Source organism: Anoplopoma fimbria, chromosome 15 (assembly GCF_027596085.1).
Source record: "Anoplopoma fimbria isolate UVic2021 breed Golden Eagle Sablefish chromosome 15, Afim_UVic_2022, whole genome shotgun sequence".
Lineage (NCBI taxonomy): Eukaryota > Metazoa > Chordata > Actinopteri > Perciformes > Anoplopomatidae > Anoplopoma > Anoplopoma fimbria.
In genome coordinates this window covers 23,561,855-23,586,764 of record NC_072463.1, presented here as the reverse complement: position 1 = coordinate 23,586,764, position 24,910 = coordinate 23,561,855, and the positions used below count along the sequence as shown (strand labels likewise).

The window sequence follows — 24,910 nt, the reverse complement described above, 5'->3', positions numbered from 1 at the left end:
CAATACACCTCAGCAGAGGTCACTCCCAAATCCAAGTCTCTTTTAAAACTGCACTGAGATGATGAGAGCTGGGAAAGAGCCAAATAAAGAAGTATGCAATAAATGGGAGAGATACAGCCTGAGAATGTACCATTTTTTTATGTTTTATTTCATAATATGAATGTTTTGGGGTTGTGGACGAAAGAAGCAATTCAAAGAATCATATTGTGCTCTCTTAACTCGCTGAAACATTGGTGATTGTGATCCTTAATTAATTAATCTCCTCAAATTTCAAATGACGCATTCCTATTTATTTGTGAGAAATTCAATCCAAGAGTTACTTTCCCCTCTCAGATTGTTGCATCCCAAAACTTTGCATAGACTTCAAGTTGTGAAACTATACAGTATTTCACAAGAAAGAGGAAAAGATTAGATACAAGTCTGAAATGTTGTTTGCTCTTGTATTGTTACCATATACAATCATCTCACGACTGATTTCATAATCTCCTGTGGGGGCCCCGACCCTCTGGTTAGGAACCATTGGACTCAGAGGATCCATAAATGAAGCAAAAAAAAATGACAGACCTAAACAAAATCTATGAATAATGAAAATTAGCTACAGCCCTAGTCAGCAATATAGAACGTGCTTTCTACGTTGTTTCATTCTAGTTTTATCAGCCTCCTGTGCTAAAACAAACAAGAAAAAAGGCTAAAGGAAGAAAAAAAAAAACAGAGTCACTGGGTTGAAACCCTGTGAGCAGTAGCCTACCAGGCTGCCTTACCTCCTGCTTCAGGTTAATGGCTCAGAAAAAAAGCATGAGAGGGACAAAAGCGACGCTACTAGCTGAGTAATATGTATTCACCAATTTTACAGTGTGTGAAGAGCTAAGAGAGGGAGAGAAGTATCAGGACACAGAAGACGGCTCATTAGCGCTGTAGATGTCTTCTCCGGGAGCAGAGGACGGACTTCACCTCACTGACCTCACACCCACACACACACACACACACCTTAATGCTAAGGACGACCTGTTTTAAAGCCTATTTCAGGTTCAAACGTAAGCTCAGCCAGCAAGGACACAGCAAGAACTACTCTCTCCCTCCCTCCCTTTCTGGTCCAAATCGTTACCTTCCCCCCCCCCCCCTCTCTCACCCCCATCCTCTCCCCTTGGTCTGCTGGAGCCAGGTAACTCCCATGGCTAGAGTAGATAACAGCAGCCATTATCAAATTTCCAGCATTTAAACAGCAGCTCGGCATCGATCGCTGTAGCGCCTGGTTGAAACTGCTCTGCTCGTCTGGTGCCTGAACAATCTGGGGATGAGGTTCACCATCCCCCCTGTGAAAACTGTGATCTGATGCCTCAGTGTGAAAACATTTTTATACTGATTTATTCTCACATCATGCACCTCAAAATCCATCATCATCATCATATATGCTATGTCAAGACATCATTCCTTTTGTTCAAGAAACATGAGCTACCTCTCCTGTAGAAACACAGGCAGAAAATCCCTAAACCCATTTGGAGGTCATCCTAATTAACAAGATTTCATAATTGATCAGATTACTGAAATACTTGCCAATCAATTAGCAAAACATTGAATTAACATAATAACAGAACTGCCCAGTCCGGAGCGATAATTAAATATGATCGACTTTTAGCCGAGTCATGTTGTGATGATATGATTATGGATGTACCAATCCAATACGCTTGTATCTGCGCCTATACTGACCTTGTTATGTGGATCGGGTATCTGCTATGATGGGACAAATCCAATATATTTTCTGCGTTATTTTTCAGCCACATTTTTTCTGTCATGACAAGCTGCTAACTCGGTTTTTATTGACACAGCCATCTCTGGCATCATGTTACCTTACATAAAAACATTTCCAAAGACCTCACAGTGCACAGGGGATTTTTGATTTTTTTTTGGAAAGCAGATTTGAGCTGATACTCCGTATCAGCAGAGAACCAGATATTTTTACTCTGGTTATCTAAATAAAATAAGGGTATCTGATACCAGATCAGCATATTGTCACCGATACCGGTCCAGCCATTTGAGCCAGAATTGGACTGATATCGGTATCGGTCTCATTGCATCTCCATTTAGCATATCATGTATGTATCGATATTGAAAAATGTCCTTATTAATATTGTGATAATGATCCCAACCATGCTGCCTGTGCGAAGCTAAGCAGCCTGTTCTTTCCCCCCTTGCCATCAGACATTAATGGCTTTCACCGATGCGGCCCCTGTGTGGCGCCTGCTTTGACTGAAACCCCTCAGCTCTCCCGCAGTCATTGCAAATTGTTCTGTACTGAAAGAAAAGCCTACATTCCTCTTCAGTCTCTATCCCCCTCGAGAACCAGTGCAGAAAAAAAAAAAAAAAAAAAAGAGGAGGCTAAGCCAGAAGGAACATTTCCTTGTCCTCTGCTACATGTCTGGAGAGTAATAGTCTACAGAAAGAAACAGGATCATGTTTCAGAGCAGGACAATAAAGCACAGGGGCCAGCCAAGAGGCAGGACAGAGCTGACTGGAGGATTCTCAGTGTGTTTGTTTCTGAACGTGCATGCTTGCCTGCATTTGTCTCTGTGTGATATGGTAACAGGACACATGAGGACATGCAGAATATGGAACACGATGGCTCTACTATATTGATCCAGACACATTACTATACACGGTAGCTGGTCTGTCGCTCGATCAGCCTTACTCAGACAGTATTCAACACATTAAACTCCAGCCAGCTAATGCCCCCGGAGGAATGTCAATGCAATTGCTAAATGAATAAATCAACGCACAGTCACACATTTGCATGGACATGTGAGTGATGCACTACGTCGTTCTTTTCCTCCTTTAGTAGAAATCAAAATGGTTCAAAAATGAAGATTCATACAAAAATGTCCCCTTTCATGGAATTACACCCGCTACTGCTTGCCTTTATAGAAAAGCACAAACAAAAGCCAAATAATTCTGTGCAGTGTGTCCAAGTCCTCACTCTAATTTATTGGATGTTAGGATGCATGAATATTGAGTAACATTTGTGTGACTTTGCATGTGTGAGTATGTGTATTTGCGTTCCAGAGATGACATGTACCTTGACAGCAGGTGTGACTCCATCCTCAGTAGTGCTCTGCCCATTCTGTGAAGAGAGCAGATGTGAGAAACAGTCAGAGTATGACAGTGCATATATCATGTATGTGTGTGTGTATGTACAGATGGAAGACACAGAAAGAGTGGGGGGAAGATACAAGAGAATATTTGCAAGACTGTGTGGGTGGCAACAGTCCACTGCATCCAGCACTTTGCTCCTCTGCTGGCAAACCTAATAATCTAGGGCTGACACATAAATACACATCGTCTATCCGCTCCCCAGTAGGTAAGTCTCGCAGACAAGGGTAATCATTGTTATTTGTAAAACAATGGCTCGCTAAAGGCTATTTGGAAAATCACCATATTGTTCATGTGGCAGATGTGGGTGGCTAATTTAAAATATATACTAGAATTTCAGTCACATTACATGATTAGATGTGTGTATCATTCTGTTGCACACAACGGTAGAACAATAATGAGGATTCTATGCAGAGGAAAGAGGGGATACCTGTGATGTAATAAAGAAAAGTTAGGATCACTTGCCATTGCTTATGTAAAGTCTACAGAGGAGCAATCAGTAAGATTGGTTGTGAAGCTGACACTTGGCATTTATACATTTATAGAGGACTTCACTGTGTCAGGATCACAGTACTTTACATTTTGGACATAAATTATATAAATGGATATACCCCGGGCCATTTAGCTCGAGAGTTTGCTTCCCTGTCAAATGTGTTCTAACTCAGATGAAAACAAGAGAGAGAAACAAGTCCTGGGTCCATCTCAAACACATAATGTAAATCGAATAAGATTATTGGTTGAGTGTGACAAATTATTACTTAGACTAATATTTGTTACTTATTTATATATTTTCTGAGTTTGTGCTAAGTTTTTGCAGAGCATTTGATGGGTCTCATTTGATGTGGTATTTAAAACTCTAAAAAATAATAGTGAAAAAATAAATCCATGCAGCAGATGACAAGATATTCTGACCTTTAATCCCTGGTGTGGGTCAAACTCCAAAAACACAGAATCATAAACATCCCACAATGCAACAAAGTAGTGTCTACAGAGCCACATAAGACTGCTGTATAATTTATTTGTTTTGTTTTAATGATGTATAGCGTTATACCTCTGAAACATGTGAAAATAAATCCATGATGATAACTGACCCACGTCCAATGATCAAGGAAACACTCCTGGGTCCAGAGTCAAGCATTCTGGCCAAGTGTGAGAACACCCTAAATAACTACACCACAGCGTTTTCCGCTTTCGGCTTTGTTTTTCCCAAACAGAGGGGCGCCCTTGAGGTTGTTCACTTCCTCCATGCCCTCTTCCTTCTTCCTCTTCCTTTAGACTGCACAAACTATGACAGGCAGTCAACACAATGACAAGCAGTGGCTTTAACTATCAAACATTTAACAGAAAGGGTAATGCAGTGCAAGACATGAAGGAAGCAAAGGCAGCGACAAGAGTGCGGCTTTGCTAAGCTCTCGTATACTGAAAGGAGAAAAAAAAAAAAAAAAAAAGACCTTCTGAACAGAAATAAAACAGACTGTGGACCTAATTTACTGTCGCTGTTATACCTCACAATACCTTCTGAGCTTAGAGACTGGAGGCATTTGGCAACTGGATGTACTTCCTTTTTCCCTGCTTTGAGCAATAACCAACAGCTATAAATTGAATGGGTGTTACAACCGTGGGCATTTTACAGACCAGCAGTTCATCTGGTTGGAGTTCAATCATCTACTCAAGGGAGGCAATTTAATCTAGCCAAACCGTGCCAGTCATAACAGCTGTAACGTGAGGTGACAGGAGAAATGGAAACAATTAAGCGGCCAATTGCAGTTCTAAGTCAAGCACAGTGTTTTAGTGGTCATTTTTTATTTTTTTTTTTTTTTTTTTTTTTTTGAAGGAAAACCTTGAGGAAGTGCAGTTTGTGTTATAACGGGCTTTGCAGACACATTTTTATCTCAAAGTGAAATCTTCCCACTTCACTCCACGTTCTGGCTCTTCCCTTCCTTTAACTACCTCACATGCCATCCGTGAGGTGTGTGTGGTGGGCTTTGTTCAACCCAGTATGCTGAAGACTAGTGGTGGGAATCCTCCAACTGTCTGCGTTTCTGTGTGTGTGGTCAACAATGCCTTCCCAACGTTGCTGCTCAACAGTTTTCAACCCTCATTAGCTTTGCATGGCTGATCCAAGTGGCCCAGTTAATGGTGCTTTCTCTCCCCTGGGCTTCCTCAATGAGAGAACAGGCACGCACACACACACACACACACACAGCCACATGAATATGCTCAAAGACGGTAAAAAACAAACATGATTAAGTAAAGATTGCAAAAGTGCTGGAAACATAATGTGCACAAACACATATAGAGAAACTATAGGAAATACACATGAGATCACTAGAAGGAATTTACAGGCCACAAGCATGCTGTAAACTGATTTACAGAGCAGCCTATTAAGCCTGCCAGAGCCAGAACTTTTAATTTCTCACAGGACTCCTGTATGATTAGGCAGAGTTAACAATCTCAGAGCACGGAGGCTGTGTGCTTGATAGATCCTTGTTTTAACAGCGTGATTAGAGCAGCGCTGTCCTGTAACTAGGCAACTAAAAAAATAAATACAATAAGCATTTCTTTTGTCTGAGCCTTTGATCCTATCCGGGTAAATGTCTTGTAATCTCTCCTGCAAGTATTGACAACAGGTCACATTACTACTGTTGCGTTTTGGTCAATGCCAGAAAATGGACAATAGCTATTTCTAGCTATGGATATGGAGCTGGGATTTTTTAAAATATGTGCCAAAAGGCTCCTTCATAACATAGGAAACCTTGGTTTTTACTTATAGTTCAAAAGAATTAGGGACTCCCTTTTTCACCTATCAAGCAAAGGGTTTTGTTATCACATGCCCACCCAGCCCTGCTTCACTCCCACAGCCCTGCTCAGGTGTTCAACAGGTCACACCCAGATTAGTACGTGCTTGCACTCTACCACACAAAGCAAATAACAAATGTGAACTGAACTTGAGAATGCACACACTCACACAAGTACTCAAAAGTGCACTGCTGACCACGCCTGGCTTGCAAACATGGCACACATTCCGTATGTTAACCCTACTTTCTCCTCCACATGGCCCCGTTACGTAAGAACTGAATGTCTATGTAACTCCCCACCATCTAGGCTTGTTTGATCCTGCATTTTAAGTCTGAGCTTGTGAAGTCTTTCTTTAGATATACTCTTACTTGTAAGTTTGGTTCTGTCTCATCACCTCTATTGAAGAAATGGATTTCCACTCTCATTCTTAAACGTGAGTAGAGTTTAAAATACTTTCTGGCTCAATGAGTGGATTTGAGTCCAGCTGCTGGCCAAGAACCAATTTCATCCAGAGCAGGAACTGAATTTCAGACAGGAGTTCAGGTTGTAAAAGAAGATGGCAAGTGCAGGTCAAAGCAAAGAAAAGAAAGGCTGGCAGCTAAAATAATGCACTTAAGAATGAGTACTGAGAAAAGAATTGCAATGAAACAATTGTGAAGATAGGTCACCAAACAAACCATTTTGAACAAAACACAGGTTTGAACAAAATAATCCACATTTTCAGCTATAAATGAAAAGGAAAAAAGAAGCAAGGATCTAAGGACTCAAAGGAGTCCCATCTCAAATTGACTTTTTGGAATTTTTGTTAACATGAGTTTTAAGAACCCAAATATCACAAGACTCCTGGACCTCTGACACTCCGGAAACCAGTTGTATTTTAGCACCCCTGCTTTAAGCTATAGTGACCATAATGATCAAGCACTATTGTTTTCTAATGTTTCATGGTTTCAAGATCACCTCTAAGAATCAATGAAATAATATCATATATCATAAATATCAGAAGTTTCAGGGTTGGCAGTGGAGGAATTCTTCGTTAAGAATTAAAGAGCTTTTTCTGTAGAGGAATTCTGCAATAGCAAAACATTGACAAAAGCATGACTCGGATCTTTTCGAGGACCTCCACTAATCTAGTAATGGCAGGTGGTGTTGACTCAACTGGCACAGGACGGGGATGATTTCTTTTGTTTAAGTGTCTTTATCAGAGATGATTCACTGAGAAGTTTATTCATAACAGACCTGGTTTGGTGATGAATAAAAAGGCTCAATCAAATATATACTTTGAAATAGCTCTATTTGCACATTTCTTGAGTGCTTGCTTTGCCACTAGCTTCGAGCACAAAAGCGAATAAATCTGATTTCCATTCATGACACCTTCCAAACACAAGCACTCACATAATGAGTGTTGGGGAAACAACTGCCGTATCATAACAACTCACTTAGTGTTGAAATCTGTGCAGATGAGTACAGTAAAGTGTTTGTGATACATTTCTAGTCCTTTCAGCCTTCATTTTTCCAAAATCAGCCAAAAGTCTGTCCCATCTGTCTACATGATGACATGTACATGCCTCCCGATTGACTCTCCCAACATGTTCGCTGGCATGGCCTCCAGTCTCACTCGCTCTTTCTGCTCAATCAATCTGAGCCCTGAGCGGTCTCGCTCTGCCATCAGGAACCAAAGTGTGCAGCTGGCTGGTAGGTTGGTGACAGAGATAAATGGAAAAGATCCCACTCTGACTGACAGTGACTGGTGCGATCAAATCAATTACAGTTACTGGATGGGGGGGGGGGGGGGGGGGGGGGCAATGCTGACGTGAGAACAAAAATGATTTATCCTAACAATATATACAAAAAAAGGTACATGCTGGTATTTACACACGCTCAATTAATTTTTAGCAATGATCACACACATTTGTTTATGAAAGACCATTACACATACCAAAGGCAGGGTATTTTTACAGTATGAAACTTAGCACTCTTCACAGGCCCGGCACTACCATCTGTTCAGCTGTGACATGCTACTCAGCCAACTCATATGCTGCAGAATTCTGTAAATAGTGAGTCAGGATGAAAGTGCTTCTTTCTGCATTGTTCGCAAAAATTAACTGTAACTGGATGCGTACATTAGAAAATGTCTACTTCCGCAACATTTCTGTTACATTTCATAGCTTAACGAGTCAAGACTCATTACCCTGTCTTTCATCAGTTAGGCCTCAAGTTTAATGAGCAAACTCAGGTTCTAAGAATAAGCATTTTTTTTCCCACTGAATTCTTGCAAATTATTTCCTCAGCTTCATCAAATCAGAGAGGCTATCTAGGCCGAGAGATGGAGAAATGAGCCTCATTTATAAATCAGACTAATCTTGCGTTGAGCTGAGTGAGGACACTGTGCAATATTGTGCGCAGAGCTATTCATCAGTGAGATCAGTCACATAAAACACAAGTATCACAGGCCCCGCTTCACCTGATCAATTGTCTGTCTAATTCAAAATAGGTTTTTTTCTTGCAGCTAGACGACCCAACAAGTATCACATTACAAACCGGGGAAACAGTGAGTGAATTTTTTAAAACAAATTCACCCTAATGTTATACAGGTTGCTTCCATGCAGCGAGTGTCTGCTTATCATCAACACAATGGGACGGATGCATATTCATTAAGCGACCAGTCTGTTCAAGAGACAGTTGAAGAGTTCATGAATAATGATGCTACATCAGGATAATAGGAGTCTCGCCAACTCTGTCTCTCTCTCCCTCTGTCTCTCTCTTTTCTCTTTTCAGAGAAAAACTGTAAAACATTCCATCTTTATGAGAGTCCGTGCTCACCCATGTCATCATCTACCTGCTCTGTATTAATCAGACGCTGCTCACAAGGCAGTTTAATTTAAACTCTGCTACAGAGTGAGACTGGCAGCAGAAGTATAATCAAACTGTAACAAATTAGCAAGACTACATTAAAAAAAACAAAAAACCTCAAACTCAAGGTTTTACATTATTAAATTCTAAAAGTACCACTTAGTTTAATGGTCCACATGAGGCCAACTAGATTGTGCCTACTCTTAATTTGTGATGCCATGTGTGAAAAGGCATTACACTGTGCAGGTGAGAGCAGTGACAGTGAGGATCAGTCAGTACATTTCCCTTCAGATCACAGGTCTTCTCACTGGCGGTGAGCTTTGAAATGGGGTTTCACAAGAGCTTCAGTGGTAGATGAGAAAGTGAAGGATTTCTATATGTATCTCACATGAATAGGTAATAATGGACATTTTCATATTGAGTGCCAATCATAGCCTATAAATGACACACGATTGCCTGCAAAGAGGTTTCTGTGTGGAATATAAATCACTGTACATACACATACATTATGAATTATGCAGCTTACTCACCCAGAGCTATGCATAGGTTATGTTCAGTTTGAAATAACTTTTTCTAGAGAGTAGTGAACTGAACTGGCTGTTCCTTGTGCGCCATTTTACCTGAACCAAACCAAATGACATTTAAAAAAAAAAAAAAAGAAACCTGATCAAACAATGCATGCAAACACAGCCTCGACGTTATGATTTCACCTCTCATTACCTCCGTTTCCAGCTGCACCAGTTCCATCGTGGGCCATGGCTCTGCGATCTGAGCAAGAGGCATTTTTGCAGGATTTTCAAGTACGAATTCAGTCTCTCTCCTCTGAAGACTGCGTCGGTGCTCCTGTCAAGTGCAGTTCACCTGGAAGCTCCTTGCTCAGGTGCAAAGTCCAGGTGGAGAAGATTGATCAGCACTTTGCTCTCTAAGAATAAGAAAGATGTAATCCTTCTTTGATTTGACTCCGGCGGCTTCTGGCCACTTGTGCGTAATTGTTGAAAGTGATAATCCAGCTGAGAACACCATGAACAAGCCCTCTTGTCCTAGGGAAGAGGAGGGTGGGGTTGGGGGGTGGGGGTCTTGGGGTGGGAAAAGAACCCAACAGTGTGATCCTCTAACAGGACTGTGCAGGAGTCTGATGCCAAATGAAGGAATGAGCCAGAGTCCGAGCTGTCTGTGCCATCGACGCGTCTTCCTCCCTTAAGTGCTTGTGTTTTTCTTCCTTTTCTCCTGGTTCCCAGCAGTGCTCGGTGTGGTTCTGTAGTAAGAGCAAGGATACCCAACTCGGGCTGTTATTGGCAGAACCCTGCAGGATTCCCAGCCCCCTTTCTGCGCCTGTTCCGCCCAGGTCTGATCGTGCCATCATCCGGCGCAGAGATGAACTGCAAATACGTAATGCAGACTGGATCCAGTGATTCATGAGCCTTTCTTTGATGCTTTTGGTGCAGCAGGTGCATCAGAGGGTTATTGGATCCTCTGCGTTCAAAGAAAAGACCTGTCGATCAAATGCATGAATGCATGGATGAATGGCAGTCGTGGAGAGCACACTGTGTGGCTGTATGATGTGTACTGTAAACCTGATGGCAACAGATGGAATTGCAGTGTGCAGCTGACTTTTCATGTCAGCTTTTCCCAACATTACTATATAGTTCAATTTTCTGAAACTATATTTAGTGCACAGAGCCTTAGATACACATCACCACTTCCTCTAGGTCTGAAAACAAAGCATTACATCACATGGATAACACCATACACACCAATACAGATTAATAGAGGTTGGCATTTTGGTCGTGACCAGTGCTGTTTGATTCTGTCCGGACATTACATTGATGAGGAGAGCTTTTCATTGACAACAGCTCTTGTAATATCAGTGATATTATACAACCCTCCACCCTGCAACGCTTCATTCACTGCCGAGTGGATTTTGCTCTTGGCCAGCTTTGGTTACTATTGGCAACTGGAGAGCATCAAACCTCCTTCCTTCCATGGATGGATTGTATCTATTTTTTTTAATTCAAATTAAGATAAAAAAAGACATTTCATTAAAACAAAAATGTCAAAATGAATAGGTATGATTGTGCCTTTCTTTGAACTGTACCTGCATAGTGCTGCTGCTGTTGCTGCATTGATGATGTCTATTTATCAGGCCAAATTTCATTCACCAGTCTGAGTTTTGGGACAGGTTAAACACACAGATCTGAACTGGAGAGGGGAACATTTTCTTTTTTAATGTAATTGCATGTTCTTGGCTCACCTTTTGGACTTTGCATCCAAGCAGTTCACATGCAACATTGGGTGTCTTCAATCCAGAAAAAAACATGAATTCATTCATGCTTCAAGCTATTCATACATTCGTTTCTTTGGATGATTTGCCAGTAGTTCTGCACATATATACAATGTTTACATGATCCATCATTTAGTGATGCAACAGATGTATATTAATGCCTGTTTGTTGGCACCTTTTCCTCCACATTTCCACACACCAGGGAGAAGGAAGTCAATGGAAAGAGAGACGTTTTAAAGTCAATGTATGGATAATTTATTTTCTGACAAATCCATACCACCGAATGGTTTGGAGGTTAAGCTTAGTACACACAGAGGGGGAGGGTTATCCATCACACTCACATTGTATGGTATATTCAAAGGCACTGCCCTCCCAAAGCTCACATTAACCCATCGATTCATCTCCATGATGGATGAGCAGTTGCAAAGGGAAAACCTGTATTGGTGTTTGAGTGCAGCCGTGCGACAGACCATGAGGGTTAATTTTTCATCTTTCATCCTCTTTTCTTTCATTCTTCCCCTTTTCCATTATGTACAGGATGTCTGCTCTCTAATAGCTCACTGTTTATAGCTCCTCCAGCGTGATATGATACATTTCATACCTACGGTTTGATCCTTTGGTGAAAGGAATAAAGATCATTCATGGGAACAAATGAAAAGAAGATGATCCATAACGGCTAGAAGCCATCCCAGCAGGCCTGGGTGGACAGCTCTTTTTAAAAGTGATGCTTTCCAAAAAAAGCAATACATTGGTCGATATAGTAGCCAGAAGGAACCAGCTCAGAAAGTGCATTGATATTGAATGACATGTTGACGTATATCTGTTAGATGTGAGGTCCGTTGGTATTCTGACTGCAGGGAATCTCTTCTTTAAATCATGATGCTCCAGTGACATCACAGGTGACAGCGATGACTCAGAGGTGTCTCCCACCCAGCGACAGAGACTCGGGGGATACCCTTCCCCCACACCTTCGGCTAGACAAGAAGCATCATGGGTAATATGACTCAGTCCATCTTGCAGGGCATGTGCAGTGGAGCAAACCTCCACCCTGAATTGTTGTTGAATTGTCGCAGGAGCAAAGTGTGCAGAGCTGTGACTAAATAGTGGGAAGATTTGGTCCCCAGCCGACAGACTGCAATTTAGATAAACCGGTGCAAAGATGACACTGCTGTGTAACTTCATATTCAGTTTGAGTTGAAAGCACAGGGGTGGAGGAAACGGAGAGCGATGTTGAATACCCAGGTGAAACAATGAATCATACAATATATCATCCCCTCTTCCCTCTAATAAACACAGCAGGAAACAGTGCTATCAAAATGGAAATGCATGCATACTCAAGTTGTGAAGTGGCAGCCGGTTCTGAGACAGCATATCGAAATTCATCTGTTCATTTATTACTGCTGCTTTTCTCTGATGTATTGCTTTTCTTTTACTTTATCAGCCTTTGCCACACTGCCATGTATATTTTCCATCCATGCAAATTAGTGCAGCTTTGTTTCTTTAGTTTGTCTGTCTTTCTTTTATCTCTGCCTCTGATTTTACTCCATTTGTTTCTGCCTTTCAAATGTGATACATAATAGTAATAGCATCATTTTCTTATTTACTGCACTTTCTAAATTGGGTGAAATCAATTTCAAACTCCCTGACTGTCTGACAACTGTAGGCCCATCTTTATGGGGATGCCTCTGAGAATCTGTTTGTGTGTGTATGTTGGAAATACCTTACATGTTGCTGACAATCTTTGAACAAGTGTTTGATAATGATTCTGTTTATTGTTCATTTCTTACTCTCCATTTCAAGGATTAGAACCTACTACATCTGAAGTGTATTAGATATAGTTGATGCATCGAGCAAACTGTTTAGTTAATCCAAGGGATTACTTTGTTGATGCAACACAGGAGCCACAAATTTAATCCACTTAAAGACAAAAACATCCCAGCATTAAAGCCCAACACAAAACATACCCCATCTACAGTAGAGATAAATGCAGCAAGCAAAGACTAACGGAGATGGTATTTTCAGTTACAGTAAATGTGATCTTAGTATAGTTCATTTCAGTTCAAATGTTCATGTTCTGGGTGTGTCAGGTTCCCACAACATTGTTTTCAGACCTTTAATAAAAATTCCTTCTTGGTTGAGTTCAATGAGCTCATGTCTGCAGTGCAAGTATCGTTGCCATCAGAGGGGCTGCAGTACAGAACAATTTAATTAGCTGCTCAATGGTGGAGCAAAGGCATTTATCAAATCTCTGCTGACTGACTATGGCAGGAGAAGATGGCATTGTATGATTCAAAATTGGCTTGGTGCCATATAGAGATGATGGACAGATAGCGTTATCGTACTTCAAACATCAGTGGAATGATCATTTGTCACAGAAGAAGCTGACAGGACAGTGGGGTTGCAGATGGACTGGGAGGGGAATATTGATTGGTAATAAATAAATAGAAAGGGGAGATAGTGATAGTTGATAGTTTTACACAATTCTCCTTTGTTGCTTAAGTACAATCTTGTTTATTTTTGTTGTCAAAACTACTATTTGTAGTAACAGCTCCCAAATCATAACAGATTATGTTGACTACATAATCTTATGACTGTAAAGGGTGCACTGTCAAGCAAATGCAGCATGTTGAGGCTTGAATTTGTATTTCTGGTATTTGGGCTGGGCAACAAACGCAGATCAAGTACAAGTTCTTAACAGAAAACCAACTCTGAGACCAAGTTCAGCACAAAAAAGCTAAAGAAACGTATCATTGTGTATTTCACTGACAAAATGGATCAAGCCATTGTAAAGCTCAATGTAAACATTCAAGTCAATAAGTACATGAGCAGAAAGAAAAACAGCAGCAGAAAACTTGTATTAACAAAATGCCACATAAAGTGCTGCTATCACTGGAAAACAAAAACACTGCACTAGACTGGACAAGAGCATTACATTACATTACATTACATTACATTATATTATATTACATTACATTACATTACATTCATTTAGCAGACATTACATTACATTACATTATATTACATTACATTACATTACATTACATTACATTACATTACATTTTATCCAAAGCGACTTACAGGAAGTGTATTCAACATAGGTATTCAAGAGAACTACTAGTCACCAGAAGTCATAAGTGCATCTCCTTTCTTAAACAAGCATCTTAAAGCATAAACCAGAGCAAAAGTATAGTGCAGAGGCAAATTACTACGAAAACAATAATTGCAACAGACTAATACGAATACAATAAGTGCTACAAACTACTACGAATAGGATAAGTGCAGAGCATGGGGTAGTGCTGGAGACCTTGAGTATGAATGGGCAAGAATATTCCAATCCATTGGTTTTCCATTATAAGATCAGTCTTGATTTGTCAGACTAGTGAACTGATGTCTTACATTCAAGCTCAGTTATTTTCCCTCCAGCAGAAAACCTCTTGAGTCAGCAGAAGATCAATAGTGATGCAGTCAGAATTCATAATGACAAAAACCCTTTTTCCACTGTTCAGTAAATTTCCTGTTTCATTTTTTACTTACAAATACACTTATCAATGATGGTGGAATGACTTAAGGTGTATACAATAAGCAGCATTTCCTATCATTGAAGCAAATACAAACTTGGAGGTTATGTGACATGAACACGTCTTGTGACACATTTCAGGACTAGATTTTTGTATGTAGATTTTCTCTGTTGGCATAAAGCAAACATACCTTACGCATGGGAACACCGTACCATTTTGATGGCTGACATATAAATCTGACTTTGCCTCTTCCTTTTTCCCTTTCTCTTGGTTCAAAGAGAATAACAGCAGGGGGTGCCAGATATCGGAGGGCAGCTCTTTCATTACAGCCTTTTCATCAGGCGTTGCCCTTTCCATGTAGGGAAACATTCAACTGCAGATTTGTTGGGAACTGTTGTGCAATGTATACTATGAGACATTAACAATAACTTCAAAGTGTAGCTCCGCTAGCTCGCAGCATAGATTAATTCACTGAATCCATGAAGGTGCAAGACTCAATGAAAGTCTCATAAGCACAAATGTAGCAAAACGCTTCTTCAAAGGAGTTGAAAAGTAGCATTTTGATCGACTACACGTGTGACTCATAGCCTCCTTTAAGAGTAAAGGCATAATATTGAATTCTATGGAGGTAATCATTCAACAAAGTAGGAACTTTGTACCCCAAAGCCAACAATTGCTTGGCTTATTCTGTAGTGCCTATGGAGAATAATAAACAATAAGCGGAAAGATTGTTCCCCAAGAAACCATAAACGTAAGTGAATACCCACAAAAATACAATATCATATATGAATAGTTCTCTCTTTTTTTAAAAAAACAGTTTCTGTGTATGTGTGTTATGGGTTAATCATTAATGAATAATAACTCCAGTAGCATGCTTTTGATATAATCATTGATACTGTAAATAATTCAGCAAGGAGGAATGTTCCCATGCTGTAAAAACATTGGACATTTATAAAATATTGATTAAGCTATATATATAACTGTGTGCTGTTTTAGAGCCCACAAGTCAACACAGTTCAAAGGATAAAATAGGAAACATTTCCGGGAAAAGTCCCAGGAGAGCAGACTTGGAAAAGAGGATTAGGTATGCTGGTCTGCAGAACAACTCATTTACCCCCCTAAGTCCCCGCTAAAGGAAACTCAAAAATTGCATCAGAAATTGTTTCTTTCTTATCTTGAAGAAAATCACAATTTTGTAGAGTATCTTTCTCAGTTTCTTACTAGTCGCACTAGAGTGGAATCACATGCAGCGTTGAGAGTGACCTCAGGGTTAATGGGGACCTTCTTTGTCTACACTTGTTTAAGAAAGGAGATGCACTTATGACTTCTGGTGACTAGTAGTTCTCTTGAATACCTATGTTGAATACACTTCCTGTAAGTCTCTTTGGATAAAAGCGTCTGCTAAATGACTGTAATGTAATGTAATGTAGTTTATATATCCTTTATAGATATAGTGCAAACAAGAGACATAGTAGAAAAAACAAACAAGTATTTTAAACAAGTAAGTAAGAAAAAAAACCACAATAACTAAGAGAAAAATCTTATAAATACAGAGAATAATTATAGTTATGGTATTGCACCCTGAGCCTTCCGCTTAGCACTTATTGTATTCCTATTAGTTTGTTTCTATACTTTTGCTCTGGTTTATGCTTTAAGATGCTTGTTTAAGAAAGGAGATGCACTTATGACTTCTGGTGACTAGTAGTTCTCTTGAATACCTATGTTGAATACACTTATTGTAAGTCTCTTTGGATAAAAGCGTCTGCTAAATGACTGTAATGTAATGTAATGTAATGTAATGTAATGTACACTGTCACTAACATATCATTATTACAGGGTTATTGCATTGGATTACATTAAACTGTGCAGGTGCAAGTGTTGCTGCTATTGTATCCGCCTCAAACTGCCTTAGCCACGTGATTGTACATTAAAGTAAAACTATGAAGGAAGTTGTGAAGCCTTAAAGCTGCAGCACCTTTCTTTCTTTCTCTGCAGGTAAGGAGGAGGAGGAGGAGGAGGTGGGGGTTAGGAGGGAGGGGTCCTTGCTCCAGGTCGAGCCTGACAGCTGCTCACCATTGGCTGACAGCAGGGGGACTCTCTTACCTGTACCTGGGAGAAGGAGTGCCGTTCCTCATCGTCAGGATCCACTTTTCTTTCCTCGAGCAGCCCATTGAGGTAGAAGTCAACCAGGACGGCTTGGATCTGAACCAGCGACTGCAGCAGGACTCCGAGCATGGAGCCTATCACGTCGTGGAGCGAGGAGAGAGTCAGCGAGTGGCTCCAAGGTGAGGAACAGATTGAGCCTTGATCTTCTTCTATTCCTTCTTCTTTTTCTTTTTTTTTCACGCCTTGATCTCTTAACAGCTACTTTGGCTCGGACGGTAAAGTCAGAAATAGAGGCGTCACGCAAATCCTCTTGGAAGTGAAAGGTGGAGGTGGAGGTGGAGGTGGAATGAGGAAGAGGCCTGTGCTGAGAGAGAGAAGCCACAAAGGTGTTGTTTTGATCGGTGTCAGCAGCTCAGGTGTACCTGGACTCTTCCAGATAGGACATGTTGCATTCACTGGTCTGATGATTTATGTTTTCTGTAGCCCAGAGGTTTGTATTCAGAGAGTATTGCCCACTCAGCCGTACACTATGTGGATTAATGCTCTCTTATGCTGTGTATGTTTGATAGGAGAACTGTGTTAATGTTATTACTGCTGGGAATATTGGTTAGCTATTAGTGCAAAAAAGTTTTGAGGTACTTGTATTTGAGTACTTCAACTTCAATTTAATGCTACTTTATACTTTTACTCGGAATTTCAGAGGGTAATATTGTACTTTGTACCCACTGCCTTTGTTCAACGGCTATCATAACTTGTTAATGTGCAGATTAAGATTTCACCCGCAAAACACATGATAAATGTATAAAATATGATGCACGCTTACAGATCAAAGTGTCCAATAATATTGTGAAATAGTTAAGATTAGTTCCACTTGGACCAACTAAAAAATGAAAGCCCCACTTTCATAGTAATACATCCATGATAATGATCCAATAATATAACCAACAGGGGCCATTATGCATAATCAAGTTATTCTACTTTTGATACTTTAAGTTAATTTGGTTGCTTATACTTTATTTGAGTAAAATTATGAATTTAGGATTAGTACTAGGAGTATTTTTACTTAAGAAAACAATTTGAATACTCCTTCAACCACTGCCTTTTACATGTAATAACACATGTAATTGTGTACATTTTTGCTTTGTTTTTGTAGTGGATTTCACTTCAAAACTTGCACAGTTAAGATAAATTACATTCACATTATGATATCATCAATGACACCATCATCAAATGGTATATTAACAATTTTACTACAAAGTAAATTCTATAAATCACTAAGACACATTTGTACTGTTTTCGGAGCAGAAGTCTCTTTGCATTCTGTTATTCTGCCTCTGTTAGTCCATGCTCCCTCTGCATGTCTGTACCTGTACACACATGTGACTCTATGACTATGTGTTGCCATTTATACTTGTGCACTGCATGTAGTTAAAGCCCTGAGTGAATGTGCTTTTGTGTCCTGCTGCCAGGTCTGGATGCCCCCCTGCATCAGTACCCGGTCCCTGAGTGGCATTTGTCTGGTCTGGATTTGCTCCAGCTGACGTGTCAAGACCTGGAAAAGTTGGGAGTACATAAGATCGGACACCAAGAGCTCATACTTGACGCTGTCGAGAAACTCTGCTCTCTGGTGAGGGACGAAGCGGAAACATGTGTGTTTGTGTACAGTATGTGTCCATAGCAGCTCTCTGTGTTTCCAAGGCTGTTTGCCGTGTATGTTGTTGTGCACTAGATAATTGCTGAGCAGTCACCCTCCTGTCTTTCTCTGGTTTCGTTCCGATATTAGAGCACAGAGGTGTATTTTTTCCACCATCACACAATTTTTAGACTCTGCTCTTGTTTGCACAGTGCAGGCAGCAGTTGTTGGACAACCTTTTTACAATTCAAGACAGAATACACATCTGCTTTTATTGCCGTAAAAGTCCTGCTTCACATTCAGAGCCTATAGCAACATGCAGCAGGTTTGAGTTCATTGCTTCACTCTGCCCTGCACTTTTATATAAAACCCCCCTCGTAAAGCATTATCATAGTAAAATAGTTACTTTGTTTTTCCAACTAACATCAAAGGACTCGTCATGCTTCAATGCAACCAAAGCAGAATACAATGCTTGCACTTAATAATTTACATGCAAATTTCAGGAAAAGTTTGTTTTGGTCTGAAAGAAAACACGCTCTTCTTGGATCCTTTATCCTGTTTTTTCTGCTACCTAATTAATTTTCCTCCCTGTTCAATTTTGAGAGGGAGTTTAAGGACACTTTAATAATCTTGTTGGTGTGTGTGGGGGTGTTGGTGTGTTTCCAGAACGGCTTTCGTGTCATTGGGCAGACTAATTGGTTAGGACAGTATCAGGCAATGTTCCAGCCCTGGTGCTGTAACAGGCTGTGACATTAGGCTTAAGCACAGGCTGCGTAAACGGCTTGTTGTCAAATTGTTTAAGTAACTGTTATTACAAACAGAAATAGTCCTTAACAGTTAAACCCAAAGTCTTTATGAATGAGTATGTGAATACTGTAGGAAAAGCTTCACATAAGTGAAATTGTTTAACATAAAACAAGATTAGAACCTATACACACAGATGTACAGTTTAAATATTGAGGACAGTGTGTATACGTGTGTGTGTGCATCTCTTCCTCTCTGTCTTGATGCTCCGTGAAGCGCTAACACTGCGCTCATTCATAATAACACCCATCACATGCTCACATGGAGCAGACCAAACACATTCAAGTACACGGTTACATAATTAGCAAATACAATGTCAGCAAGGCCATGAATTATGTATGTGCACTTGATGATGGAGGATTGTTGTGGCTGGTTGATGTGCAGCAACAAAGCCTGACCTGTTCGAACCTCTTGAACATCAATGACTGTGTCCCGACAATAACCTGCTTCTTCTTCAGTGGTTATCAAGAGTCACGTCTCCCGCCGCTGGGCAGGAAACTGCGATGATGGGCGTAATTCGCCCGTCATCACAGTTCTGTTTATTTTATCCCTTACTGCATGTTTGAGATAATCGCTTTACATAATTTGTATTGTGTTATTATATTGAGTATTAGCCTATCTTCATCGAAATGGGATGGACAAAATATTAGAAACTCACTCAATGCAACAATACTGCAGCCAGTTTTTGGATATTGAGCTAAAAAATCCATGCTATGATGACACTATAGGGTATACAAACTGTTTATATAATGCGGTATATTTTCTTTTAATATCTTTGGGTGTATGCCGCTATTGTAGTCAGTGTTGCAAGTCAGTTGTTTTACCTTGATTCATCAGATATTGGCTGGCTTAGACAAAACCAAATGTTGCTGTATGTTTTACAATAACGTAACTATCACAATATCCATATCATGACATAAGATAGCATATACTGTTATAGTTGATTTTATCCGCATCTCTACCTTTATGTCATGACAATTTCTTTCTAGCTGTTATGTAGCTGGATACTTTTTCACATATCACCGACCAGCATTGTCTTTTTTCAACATGCCCAAATTTAGACGTTCCTCAAAAATGAATACATTCATCTAAGAAGAAGGAACAACACTAATGTCTCCAACAACAGTAGTCCAGAAGGCTTTACATCAAGAAGTACATTAAGGAGCATGGCTTTCACTGTGTATTAAGAAGAAAAAAGTGCTGTCTTGCTCTTAATTTAATATATATTTAAACTAGTATCATGATTGCTTCCTCACCCGCTTGCAAAACCCATAGTTGAAATGGCATTGTGATGTGATTTCTAAAGCAGTTTTGGGGCATTTCATGACTTTATTCAAAAGTTGACATCAGAGAGTTTACAGGAAACCATGGGAGAGAGAAAGGGGGATTGCATGCAGCATAGACCTCCAGTCAGAGTTAAAACAGGGATATAGCAATCACAATATGTGAAATGTGTCTAAACAATTGACCCCTGCATTCTGTTAAGTGTTGGAAAAGGGGACGCAATGCATTAAACATCACAGATTATGTATTACAATGTGGGAGTATTTGGAATACACATTTAACCTAGTAAGTTGTGTGTGTGTGTGTGTGTGTGTGTTTTGTGTGTGTGTGTGTGTGTGTGTGTGTGTGTGTGTGTGTGTGTGTGTGTGTGTGTGTGTGTGTGTGTGTGTGTGTGTGTGTGTGTGTGTGTGTGTGTGTGTGTGTGTGTGTGTGCTCTCCAGACGTACGGTATAGGTGGTGAGAGCCTACGCGGTCTGACAGAGAAGTTGCGTGCCGTTGCCCACTCCCTTCAGATGGGCATCCAGGGCCGATGGCGCCTCAACAACTACAATGGAGGCATCACCACCAAGCTGCCTGCTGTCATTCTGCAGTTTGTAGTGGAGCTCATCACCTCTGCCAAAGGACTCTTCTCTTTGCTCAACAGGTTTGTAAAGAGGGAGTTATCTAACCGTTATATATAAGTACTTGACATTCTATTTTATTCTGCAGTTATTTTTTACTCGGAAAATGTTCTCTGCTGCGTGTTGTAAAAATAGTCGTGGCTGTTGTTTTTGTTGCTGTAGGTTTTATGTAAAAAGGGGGGGCTGTGGGTTAAATCAATTAGAACCTTTATATGGAAATGTTTTGGTGTATGCATTGACTGTTTACCTTTTGTCCCTTGTTAAGAAACATGATACCTATTCCTTAAAAGCTCCCCTCCCCACTGTTTGCTCTTTTTCATTTTCTCTTTGTGTGATTTTCTAAGATCCTTAATTTGGCTTTGTTTCTTTTAATTACAAGTGTGAAATGAAATCACTGTACCTACCTAGTAAATCCTCCCAGTCTGTATCTAGACTTACTTGACATAGTAATCCTTGTTTTGCCAGGTATCAGTTTTCCCAGCTCAGTGGATACACCAACACCAAGAACATATTCAACTACTGCAGAGAGCTCGGAGACATTGTCCACAAGGTTGGTTCCTTTATGGTTTTAAGCATTTAGATGCATAAAAATATTGTGTGACTTATAATTACAAGTATACTGTTATAATCTGTCCATCAAATGGCTGCCTTTTGCAATGGAATTACACTCTTTCATGCAAACTGAATGGCTGGTTAATTGCACTTTACTGCACATATGTTCATGAAAACATGAGGTTTCTTTTATCTTAAGAGGAACCACACAATAATAGCCATGTTTATAGTCGTGTTGTCATGCACACTAAACGTCCAAAGAGGAACTACAACCTGTTGTGTGATTTCTTCTTTAAAATCAACCCCCCAAAATGCAGCAAAAAAAAACTCCCTGATCCTCAGCTTAGCCTGAGTAATGAATCCTTTATCTTTACATTCCTGGCATATTTGGAGGCATCTGTACCTTGAAGAAACTTAGGTTTGACGGATCGCCAAAGAGGAGGGCTGGACTTTGTTAGTGTTTACTCCATCATGGTAGTTCGACATGTGTGAAAGAAATGGGAGGAGAAGGAATATTCATAACTGGATGAAAAGAGGGTGAAAAAGTGTTTACAAGGTAGTTGAAGCAACAGGCCTGGATATGTTGTAGTGCCAAGGGAAGGGAGGGAGGGAGGGGGTAGGGAAGGGCAGAACAGGAAGCAAAGGGGAAGGCAGAGAAAGAAGGAGGAGACTAAAGGAGGGATTGCACCGACTGTTAAATGACTACTGACTCCTCTGGGAGTGCATGTCTCTGAATGAACAGTAGAGAGCAACAGGCAGAGACACTCTATTAACTCTGAAAGGACGCTGTAGTGACATTAGAGATAAACATCCCCACAGCAGAGAAGAAGACAAAAAGAAGATAGAGCTACAGAGAAAGCAACAGAATGGGAGATAATTAGAGAGAGGTAAGGAGGCAGTCAGAGGTGCAGAGGAGCTGTGGGAGAAAGAGGAGGCTCAGTATTAAGAGGAGTTTATATATAGCCCTCTATAGCCAGCTTTGGACGCCGGCCCAGCACGACAGGTACAGTTCTCACCTCTTTGATTGGATAATTCCCTACCAGGTGATGCTTCTTTTGCTGCTCTTGCACTGCTTAAAATGGCTCAAGCGGCAGCCTACATGTCTACGCCACTCAGTGTGTTTTTAGCTTGTTTGATATAAGTCAAAGTTGAAAATCTTATTTATATTCTGGAAAGCTCTGTTTTCTTTAAGCGGTTGTTAATAATGCAGGAGGTCATTCAAATATCATTTGATATCTAAACCCACCAGACACGGTGGGTTTGAACCAGATTTAGCATGTGATAAATGAGAGTTGTATTCTCCGTGTTGGTGTATAGTAACAGTGACATTATTCTTATGGACCAGAGGGGAAGGAAGGAAGTATTGGTTTCAGAGATTTATTGAGCTTGTTGACATTGATAGGATGTTTTTGTGACTATGCAGTGAATCAGATCTGGGCCTGCTGGCTATTCTTTTCATTTATTGTCAGCTTGGCACTTAGTGAGTGGTTAGTAAGTTAAAACCCTCACTGCTTTTATCGTCGGTCCCTCACAAAAGTTTGATCATCGTTTGGTCATGTCTGGCCATTGTTGCTCAATTCCTGTTTTTGAACCTTGGTGGGGACTTCTGTGTTCGTGTGTGCAGGTGTTTTAAAGTTAAGAACAACTGTTTAGTGGTCTTGTACCGAGAGCACTTTTTGTAGTCTTTTTTAGGCTCACGTCGACTAGTTTTTGGGTTGCCAATCATGGAATATAAAACAGTTAGGCCTATTTCACCCAAATAAGTGTACATATTTTAAATAACCACACAGTAGCTGATTCCATTCATAGCATAGTACCTGGTATGGCAGGGGCTGTGATGTGACAACTGTTTATCTAGACGAAAAATTACATTTGATATTATGTCAGTTCAACTGTCATCATAGCCTTATAAACCATAGAATGTAGGTCAGAAGTGGACAAAGTAGACGTTTGATATGTGGACTGCCGTTTTGTTTGGCTTTTGACTTTTAGCCGTTTTGATGAACTGAAAACCTACTGTGAAAGTGTTAAAGTTCTAAGATAAAACCTCGGACCACTCCCAGACCAGACAACGCCATGGTAGCAACCTGTTAATCACAAGGTAGCCACGCCTTATGGCATACCCTGCTTTATCGTCTATTTTACTCTAAATGGGACCATCATTTACTAAATAAACATCATGCTGTATTGAAGAAGACTTGAAACTAGCGATTGAGAGCATAAACTCATTACAATTCTTATTGAGGTACTAAATCAAGATAGAAGTAGTAGAAGTAGTCATTTTTTCATAGACTTACAATCTATACTCTGCTATACAATCTGACTTTTTTTTGCAACCAGTGGAGTTGCCCATTGATGGCTATTAAAAGAACAAAAGTTTAGGGCTCTTTAGCATTGGCTTCACTTTAAGACCCGGGGGTTGTCACAGGTTATAAACCTGCAGGCACAAGCCCAGTAACAGGCTTTGTAAAAAAACACTTTCATGTACTATACAACTGAATTAAATAACATAAGCTTATGTGTGTGGCCAGACAACCGATACCATCAACAGTGTAAGCATTGACCATTGCTTACTGACAGACGAGCATGGTCATGGCCTCTTAAAATGTTGAGGCTGATGTCATGCCCTCCCTTCTTGGGATGTTTTTGACGTGCTGTCAGGAGACTGCGGCTTCATCATGACGTCCTTTTCTGGGCAACTGCTTCCACAGAAGCTACGCCACATCCTTCACGCCAAAGAAAGGACTCTTATTTCCTGTGTGTCTGTGTGTGTTCTTGCACCCTGAGGGCGGTCAAGGTTAGTAGTCAGCTGGTGTTTTTGGGATCCCACAGTAGAGTTGTCTAGTCAGAGTTTCGCAGTACACACACACTCAATCCGCTTTGAACCAGCCAAGCAGCAAGCAAAGTCCAGGAGAAAGAGACAGGGAGAAAACAGGGTTCTCTGAACCGTGAACTTGAACATGAGAGCAAATATGAATTTGGAGGCAATACACAAAGGTATGTGAGTTTAACAGTGACTCTAAAAAAAGAAAAGGAAAACTTTTATGTTGCAAAATCTAACCTTTGAAAGCGTCTTTGACTTAATAACCATCACCTGAAAATATAACCACATGCTAATTAATATTTAACTTACACTTGAATAACAAGGAGCTACTGAGACAAATCTTTGAAAAGGGCACTTGCTGGTTATGTAATGCTTTTTGTTGACCAAAAAGATATCGTCATAGAAAACAACATACTGAAAGCGGCTCTATTGTTGATCAACAGGCAATTATCAACCTCTCTCTGCTATTTGAGGACTTGCTTTAAGCTCAGGAGG

At 40.3% G+C, this 24,910-nt stretch overlaps 1 protein-coding gene across 1 annotated transcript in view; it reads left to right on the top strand.

Annotated features, from left to right (window-relative positions):
* Nucleotides 1-7,529: 7,529 nt before the first annotated feature.
* The window catches only part of cnksr1 (connector enhancer of kinase suppressor of Ras 1), a 32,807-nt gene continuing 15,426 nt past the window's right edge, over nucleotides 7,530-24,910 (top strand). Inside the window, exons 1-8 of the mRNA XM_054613284.1 lie at nucleotides 7,530-7,635; nucleotides 9,526-9,593; nucleotides 10,035-10,182; nucleotides 16,679-16,877; nucleotides 16,957-17,156; nucleotides 18,168-18,325; nucleotides 20,932-21,062; nucleotides 21,505-21,589. Coding sequence (XP_054469259.1) covers nucleotides 7,530-7,635; nucleotides 9,526-9,593; nucleotides 10,035-10,182; nucleotides 16,679-16,877; nucleotides 16,957-17,156; nucleotides 18,168-18,325; nucleotides 20,932-21,062; nucleotides 21,505-21,589 — 1,095 coding nt within the window. The remainder of the gene's footprint in view (nucleotides 7,636-9,525; nucleotides 9,594-10,034; nucleotides 10,183-16,678; nucleotides 16,878-16,956; nucleotides 17,157-18,167; nucleotides 18,326-20,931; nucleotides 21,063-21,504; nucleotides 21,590-24,910) is intronic.